The sequence below is a fragment of the Caretta caretta genome, chromosome 3 (genome assembly GCF_965140235.1).
Source record: "Caretta caretta isolate rCarCar2 chromosome 3, rCarCar1.hap1, whole genome shotgun sequence".
NCBI lineage: Eukaryota > Metazoa > Chordata > Testudines > Cheloniidae > Caretta > Caretta caretta.
Window position 1 is genome coordinate 186,489,241 of NC_134208.1, and position 8,938 is coordinate 186,498,178.

At 47.7% G+C, this 8,938-nt stretch overlaps 1 protein-coding gene across 2 annotated transcripts; it reads left to right on the plus strand.

Annotated features, from left to right (window-relative positions):
• The first annotated feature begins 19 nt into the window (after positions 1 to 19).
• On the plus strand, positions 20 to 6,499 carry RPS27A (ribosomal protein S27a). 2 transcript variants are annotated; one of them, XM_048842372.2, is made up of 6 exons: positions 20 to 137; positions 215 to 276; positions 1,649 to 1,703; positions 2,568 to 2,653; positions 5,630 to 5,761; positions 6,314 to 6,499. In XM_048842372.2, the coding sequence occupies exons 2-6, from the start codon at positions 229 to 231 to the stop codon at positions 6,461 to 6,463; spliced, it is 471 nt and encodes a 156-aa protein (XP_048698329.1). In that variant the 5' UTR covers positions 20 to 137; positions 215 to 228; the 3' UTR covers positions 6,464 to 6,499. The 2 variants fall into 2 exon arrangements, with proteins under 2 accessions (XP_048698329.1, XP_048698330.1); XM_048842373.2 differs by having other exon boundaries at positions 20 to 130.
• Positions 6,500 to 8,938: the final 2,439 nt, after the last annotated feature.

Here is an 8,938-nt window from a genome sequence, read left to right on the forward strand (position 1 = left end):
GAGTTGTAGTCTCGCCCCATCGCATGCGCGGAGCGGCGCGCCGGCCTGGAGTCCCCTCCTCTCCCTAGGCTGGAAACCCCGTGCGGGCCGAACAGGGCTCTCTTTCCGGCATCCGCCATTCCGCGAGCAGGTCGGTGGTGAGTGTTCGCTTCTCCCCCACCTATTCCGGTCCCCTCACCGCGTGCTCCTCTCACCGCACTCTCTCTGCCCGCAGGTGCCGGCCGCGCCATGCAGATCTTCGTGAAGACCCTGACCGGGAAAACCATCACCCTCGAGGTGAGTGCGCCAGGGGCCGCACCCTCCCCTAGCAGTAGGCGCCCTATGCGTGGGGCGGTATGCACCCTTGCTCCGCATCTATAGGCGCCCGGTGCAGGGGTCGGAGGGACCATGCGCCCTCCCCATCTGTAGGCGCCCTGTGTGGGGATGGGGGCCCCTGGGCGCACACGGCCAGTGTCTGTCTGTAGGGGACGCGGATACTGGGTGGGGGGCAGAGGGCCGAGCTCTCCCCACCGAACGCTGCCACGCGCGGCCCGGGCGCCTCTCGCCGCTGCCAGCCAGGGCTCGGCACAGTCCTCGGGCAAGGGTGGCTTTGTTTTTTCAAACTTCTTGTGAGGCGGCCTCTCCTTTGGGACAGTTCGAAGCAGGATGCACAAAGAGGCGCAGAATGGGAAAGCCCACCAAGACCCCCTAAATATCTCCCGCGGGGAGGGGGCGTTATATATAATCCGCCTCCTCTATAGTTGGTGAGTAAAGAGTACTGTTGAAATGGAAACATTCAAGATCCAGCCACTGCATAAAAATGACTTCACTGTTTAAGACACTAAGCCTGTTCTTGATTACGTGTTTTTGTGGTTCTGTAATCCCACTTCCCTGTTCTGCCAAATGCTTCCCTTTGCTTTCTGAAAGACCTACACAAATAGGAGACATTGATTAGGCACAGTGTCAAATGTATAAACTAAATGCACTGAAAATATAATAAAGCCCCATTAATTTACAAACTTGTAAGGCGTTGTTGTAATCTTCTTCCCCAGCATGCAGAGCTCTCCTCCAGGTGGTTTCATGCAAGTAGGAAGGAGAGTTTCAGACTCATGAGTGATCTTGAAAGTATAATTTTTTTCTTAAGCATCTTGTAACCAGAAGTTATGGGGTTGATAAGTGCATGTAGAAAACTCTCTTACTGTCAGTTGAAATAGATTATACAAATTACATTTCTTATGTTTCTTCTAAATCTCTAAGCTATCATAGAATCACAGAATCATAGAATATCAGGGTTGGAAGGGACCTCAGGAGGTCATCTAGTCCAACCCCCTGCTCAAAAGCAGGACCCATCCCCAATTAAATCATCCCAGCCAAGGCTTTGTCAAGCCTGACCTTAAAAACTTCTAAGGAAGGAGATTCCACCACCTCCCTAGGCATTTTTATCTGTTGCTTGAAAGACTTAAAATTTGAGTCCACAATTTGAATTTGGTGTCTGTTTTTGTACATCACTGTGCAAATGACAATATTACTGCAAAGAAATAAGATTGGTTTGATGCCCCTTAGAAAATCTGGCCTGTAGCTTTCACTGAAAAAATTTCATAGACCTGTATAGCTAATATAATTCTACTTCAGAGTTTTAACAGTGGTTTTCCACTTTTTTTAATAATAGGTTGAGCCTTCTGATACTATAGAAAATGTGAAGGCCAAGATCCAGGATAAGGAAGGTAAGTTCAATACTCTTTGGACTCCTGTGTTTCCTACTCTGATCATTCTCCTTTAGATAAAGAGTAACTTACCTCAAATATCATTTCCCAAAAATCTGAGAGTATTTTCTATGACAGAGGTGGGCAAACTACGGCCTGTGGGACTGTCCTGCCCGGCCCCTGAGCTCCTGGCTAAGGAGGCTAGTCCCCGGCCCCTCCCCTACTGTTCTCCCTCCCCCACAGCCTCAGTGTGCCACGCCACCAGCGCTCTGAGCCACTGCTCCTGTTGGGCGGTGGGGCTGCGAGCTCCTGCTGCTCCGAGCAGCATGGGGATGAGGGGCAAGGGGTCCCGGGGGCAGACAGGGAGCAGGGGCTGGTTGGATGGGGCGGAGGTTTGGGGGGGGTGACAGTCAAGAGATGGGGAACAGGGGGGCGATGGATAAGTGTGGGAGCCTCGGGGGGGAACTGTCGGGGGGCAGGGGTGTGGATAGGGAGCGGGGGGGGGGTTGGATGGGGGTGAGGTCCTGGGGGGTGGTTAGGGGCAGGGGGCCTGGGAGGGGGCAGTCGGGGGACAAGGAGCGGGGGGGTTGGATAGTTCGGAGCCGGCGGGGGCCAGGCTGTTTGGAGAGGCACAGCCTTCCCTACCCAGCCTTCCATATAGTTTCGCAACGCCAATGTTGGGCCAAAAAGTTTGCCCACCCCTGTTCTATGATCACTAGTATCAAAATTAAATTTCACTTACAGAAAAGTTTTGTAAGTGTATCTTCATGTCCTGCTGTCTATGTTCTGTAAATTTTATTTCTGTAGTGAGCATTGCTTTTGACTCTACTCTTATAGGAAATTTGAGTAGATTTTTTTATTTAATCTTGATTCACTTTTCCTTAGGAATTCCTCCTGATCAACAACGACTTATTTTTGCTGGCAAGCAGTTGGAAGATGGACGCACACTGTCTGACTACAATATTCAAAAGGTGCGTATCTTTCAGAGACTGCATATGGTATAATTATGGCCCTACCAAATTCATGGTCCATTTTGATCAATTTCAGTCACAGAATTTTTTAAATTGTAAATTTCATGATTTCAGCTATTTGAATCGGAAATGTCACAGTGTTGTAATTGTAGTGGTCCTGACCCAAAAAGGAGTAGCTGGGGTGGGGAGTCACAAGGCTATTGTGGGGGTGGGGTTTGCTGTATTGCCACCCTTACTTCTGTGCTGCTGGTGGCAATGCTGCCTTCACTGCTGGGCAGCTGGTGGCTGCTGGCCAGGAGCCCAGCTCTGAAGTCGGAGCTGCTGCCTGCAGAGGTGGGCACTCAGTCAGCCTCCGCCACTCTCCGGCCGCCCTGCTCTGAAGGCAGCAGTGCATTTTGGATCAGGACCCTCAATTTGAGAAATGCTAGTTTCCCCCATACAATCGGTGTAGTATGGGTGTAAAAGCACACACAAGACCAGATTTTGTGTTCAATGACACATTTTTCATGGCCATGAATTTGGTAGGGCCCTAAGTATAATGGAGAATTGCAGAAGCTCCAAGGGTGTGCAACCCTACTGTGACGGGTTTGGTCACAAAGACCCCCCTTTGGACTGTCACCTGACATGCTGAAACTACCTCTGAGCCTGTTTTCTTTGTCAGCTTGGGACTCCAGAACCCTGTCTTTTTGAGCCAGACACGCTAGCCTGCTGCAACACAGACCCAGGGTCTGAACCATGCCCCCAAAGCTTCAGACTTAACTGAAAACAGCTCAGCAAGTACTCCTGTCTCCAGCACCCAGACACCAAGTTCCCAATGGGATCCAAATCCCCAAATAAATCCGTTTTACTCTGTATAAAGCTTATACGGAGTAAACGCAAATTGTCCGCCCTCTGTAACACTGATAGAGATGCACAGCTGTTTGCTTCCCCCAGGTACTAATTACTTACTCAGGGTTACATAATAAACAAAAGTGATTTTATTAAGTATAGGGTTTAAGTGGTTTCAAATAATAACAGACAGAACAAAGTAAGTTACCAAGTAAAATAAAACAAAATACGCATGTCTTTGTTAACACATAAAGAAAGTGAATACAGGTAAGTCTCACCTTCAGAGATGTTCCAATAAGCTTCTTTCATAGAATATCAGGGTTGGAAGGGACTTCAGGAGGTCCAACCCCCTGCTCAAAGCAGGACCAATCCCCAGTTTCTGCCCCAGAACCCTAAATGGCCCCCTCAAGGATTGAATTCACAACCCTGGGTTTAGCCGGCCAATGCTCAAACCACTGAGCTATCCCTCCCCGCTTCTTTCACAGACTAGACTCCTCCTTAGTCTGGGCCCAATCCTTTCCCCCTAGTACAGTTCTTGTTAGTTCCAACTCAGGCGGTAACTAGGGAATTTCTCATGACTGCAGCCCCCTTTATTCTGTTCCACCCCCTTTTATGGCTTTGGCACAAGGTGGGAATCTTTTGTCTTTCTGGGTTTTCACCCCTCCTCCTAAATGGAAAAGCACCAGGTTTAAGATGGATTCCAGTACCAGGTGACATGGTCACATATCTTGTGAGACTCCAAGCCTCCATTCTTTACGGCCTGACTCACAGGAACACAGGAAGGCTTACAAGTAAACAGAGCCATTTACAGCCAATTGTCAAGATTCTAAACCACCATTAATGGCCCACACTTTGCCATAGGACCTCAGAGTTAACTTCATATTTCTAGTTTTAGATACAAGAATAATACTGAGTAGATTATAAGCTTTGTAATGATACCTTACAAGATACCTTTTGTATAAAGCATATTCCAGTTACAATATACTCATGCTCCAAGCATATTTTCATAAAGCATATGGAGTGCAACATCACACCTATTTCCTGAGAGCATGGTAAGACTGCAATGATGTGGTGAAGAACCATGGCATATGGGCCAACTGCTGGTATAGGAAGGGGAAGCTTATGAGTGCAAAGATGAGCACAGTATTATCCCAGAGAAGCTGGAGGACGTTAGTTAAGCTTAGTAACTTGATCTAAACACAGAAGTATGGGCATATTGTAACAGATCTATGGCAGCATTTCCAGATGAGTGTATTGACAATTGGTTTTTTGGGAATTAAGTCACTGAATAAGTGAAACAAAACACTGCAATCATCTAGTCTCTTATGAGAGCATGTGCAAGAGGACTTCTGCAGCTTGTTCAACTGCAAACTCATTGCTCACTTGACACTGCTCAGAATTTCTCTATACTAAGCACTAGTACTTAGTGATTGGACTTGAGATGTGCTGGTAATACAGATCACTGTATGTGTAGTGTAAAAAAAAAAGAAAAAAAAAGAAAAGTCTCTGCTTGAAGGCTGCTACTGTTTACTAGCCTGCATGTTTTGGAACCAAGTTGTCTCATTTGGCCCATGGAACCATCTTGCCTGGCTCCTGAGCCCCCAGCCCCTCCCCCGCTGTCCCCCCTCCCCCGCAGCCTCACCTCACCATGCGGCCAGCACCCTGGGTGGCATGACTGGCTCCGGCTGGGACATGCGGCTGCAAGCTCCTTCCACTCTGATTTCATGGTATGGGGGCAGGGAGCGGCGGGGTTGGATAAGGGGCAGGAGGTCCCAGGGGGCAGACAGGGAGCAGGGGGTGGTTGGATGGGGCAGAGGTTGGGTGGGGGGGAGGCGGTCAGGGAGCAGGGGCTGTTGGATAGGTGGGGGGCTGTCAGGGAGCGGGGGTGTGGCTGGGGGTCAGGGCAGTTGGGGGCAGGGAGCAGGGGGGGTTGGGGTCCCAGAAGGGAGCAGTTAGGGGACAAGGAGCAGGGAGGGTTGCATGGGTTGGGGGTTCTGAGGGGGGGTGGGAAGTGGGAGGGGGCCATGCTGTTTGGGGAGGCACAGCCTTCCCTACCCAGCCCTCCATATAGTTTTGCAACCCCAATGTGGCCCTCGGGCCAAAAAGTTTGCCCACCCCTGTACTATATTATCTTTGTTTTTCTAACAGGAATCAACTCTTCACCTTGTGCTGAGACTTCGTGGTGGTGCTAAGAAAAGAAAGAAGAAGTCTTACACTACCCCCAAGAAGAACAAGCATAAGAGAAAGAAGGTTAAGCTTGCTGTACTTAAATATTACAAGGTAAGAGTAACTAAAAGAATTGAGTAAACTTGACTCCTTGATAGAAGGGGGAGTTTGAGCTATAGCATCACCAGTAATAAGCATGTAGGTATTTAGTACATCCCTTGATGTTTGTTTATTGAATCCATAAGCTCTAGTTTCCAGGTGATTTTCTTTACATCTGCATATTTGAGTAACTGGAGAAAACGCAGAACTTGTAAGAGCAATAAACTTCCTCAAAGCTTTTTTTTGGGGCTGCTTTATGAACCTGTTCCTATTCGCAAACATAAATTTTGTAAATATGAAGAGAAAATGGCCAGTGTAATCAAATGCTTCTAATTTTGGTCAGAAAAGTTTGAGTTTGTAAACTTGCAGCCTCACCTGGAAGTTGATTGCACTGGTGAAAACTGATGCCTGGAATGGTAAATCATATGTCTACAACAGACTTAGTTGTGATCTCTCTAATTAATAAACCATTCTTCTGTGGCTTCCCATTGAGGGATTAGTGGCACTTCTGAGGCAAGGTGTGTCTAGAAAGATATAACATTACTTATGGAGCCTTTCCTTTTACAGGTGGATGAGAATGGTAAAATCAGTCGCCTGCGCCGAGAGTGCCCCTCTGAGGAATGTGGGGCTGGAGTCTTCATGGCCAGTCACTTTGACAGACATTACTGTGGCAAGTGCTGCCTGACATACTGCTTCAACAAACCAGAAGACAAGTAAATGTATCTGTGTTAATAAAAAAAACCCTCAGATTTTGCAGCGCTGTACATTTATTTTCCTTCTGGTGACCTACCTCATCCCTCCTTCTTCAGGAGCACTATTTCAAGAGATATATTCCCTCAAATCAGTGTACTGAGGTCCTGTTGGGTTGTGCCCACCCCTTGCTAAAGGACCCTCCCCCAGGGGCCTTAGGGGAGGATCCACAAGGTCCAGAAACTCAAATAATTACCGGGGACAATGTTAAAGGGTCAAACAAAGGGAATCCGAAGGGGACACCAAGCAGAGAACCCTGGAGAGTGCCCACTGCTTTTCAAAGGTGTCAAGGGAGCCAGCTGACACTGCCCAGAGGAACTTTGCCCAGATACGTGAAAGGAGGGAGGACTGGAAATAGGCCCCACAGTCACAAAGAACTCCCCCAGCCAACATCCTCTCCCTGGTATTGTAGGTGGCCACTTTGGCCATCGCCAGGAAGAGGTCAACGAGGAGGTCCCGTGACTTTGTGGGGCCATGGCTAGGGTGTGAGTATAGGAAAAGGTGAGGGGAAAAGTGCAGCCAAAAACGTAAAAGGATGTTCAGGAGGAGTGGGAACATAGGCTGCAACCTGGTGCACTCCAGGTACACTGCACCAGAGTCTCCCTCACTCCGCAATAGGGGCAGGCGTCCGGGATGAGGGTGAACCGCACCAAGTACATGCCTGTGCTCATGGCTCCGTGGACGAGCCCCCAACTAATATCCTCGGCGGGCCTTGGGACTAGGATGGAATATAGGCTGGCCCACCAGGGTTCCTCACCCTTAGCAGGTGTCAGTGGGTCCCACCATTTCATATCAGGGCAGGACACGAGAGTTAGGAAATGGAGGATGTGAAGCATGAGCATGTACAAGTGTTTCCTTGGTGTGGTCCGGAAGTGAACCGGCTGCAAATTGTTCCGCTGGCTCGCGGTGTACGGGTGGGATGGGAGGGTGGATGACTGGGCAGGGGAGCCCGGGGGTGCAGGATGGGCGAGGAGTACCATCTGCAGCTGGTCGAGGTAAACCTGAGCAGTGGGCAGTAAGGCTGCAATCACCTGAAGTATGCACCAGTAGTATGAAGGGTGGAGAACCCCATGTGCTGAGCAAGCGTTAGGGGATCCAGGTCGTAGTCCAGGAACCGTCTTGCTCTGACTCTGTTGAGATGGAGGAGGGGTAAAATAGGTGTAAGCAGTAGAGAGAAGAGTCAGGAACTCAGTTTTAATCTCAGCTGTATTGAGGCTGTCATCTTGGGCATCCCCTGAACTGCCCCCTCTATTTCCCACCTTTAAAATGGGGATAATACCTACTTTGCTGGAACTAAGTTTGGGGAACAGGATTAATTTGTATAGTGTTTAATAAGGAAAGTACTATAACTGAATTTAAGTTGCCTCCTTACTGGGGCCCTGTTTCTGGGATGTTACCTTGCAGTGAGTGTAAAATGACCAGTTTTTCATAGCCCATGTATAAATTAACATCCTGTTTTAATGATTACTTTCTGCTGCTTCTCAGCTTAATGAAGTCATTATAACACTGCAGTTCTCAGTGCTGCAGAGGAATGATTACTTCTAAAAATAAACTGTAAGACTTCATAGAATTACTATTGACCATAACAGCTTTATTACAAAACCTACCTTTAAGGCTATTTTAGAGTTTGATAGCCTTTTGGATTGAGTAGTTCAGTCCTAGCACTGTACAAGTAAAATAAAGGGGAGTGTTTCTACAAAATACTCAGCAGGGATTGTGCTTATCTAATGGAAAAGGCTTGATTGCCAGAATTCCTCTTTTGCTAGCAACAGTGAGGAAGCCCTGAATAGCCTCCCAGGCCCCTGTGAGATACTCACACACGGGGAAGCGGGCCAATAAGGGAGTTGAGGATAACATTTAAAAAGGAACTAATAGTTAAAATTGGAAGTTAAGGATGGTCTAAATGTTTAGGATTAAAATGAATAATGGGTGGCAATCTAAGGCTTGCTTTTTGTTTGGGGCAGATAAGCTAAAGGAGATATGATCTAGTGGCATTCTACAAAAATGTTATTTGGAATCAAGTTGTACTGCATTAGCCTGTAACTGCATGATAATTGCTACCATGTGTTCCCTTCCTCTTTGGTTATAAGCTTATTACCTTCAATTTAACTGATGCTTCTGGCTCGTGCTGTCTCCTGGATGCAGTGAAGAGAAGCTCTATTCATTGTGTAAAAGCATCAGTAAAGAACTTTTAAAACAATCCATCTTCCATGTAAAGAATATCTTTCTTCTTTGTAGTTATGAGCTGCAGATCTAAGAATGAGTTACTTGCCCTGATTAGGTTCAGTTCACACCATGCAGAACTGAGGTGCGCATTGTGCTGTACAATTGGGATGGGTAGAACTCTACATTGTTAACTTTCATTGGCGTTGATGCTACTTCACATAAGCTTGGGCTTGCCCTAATTATGCACATTATCATCACTGCTGTCTTTGCAAGATG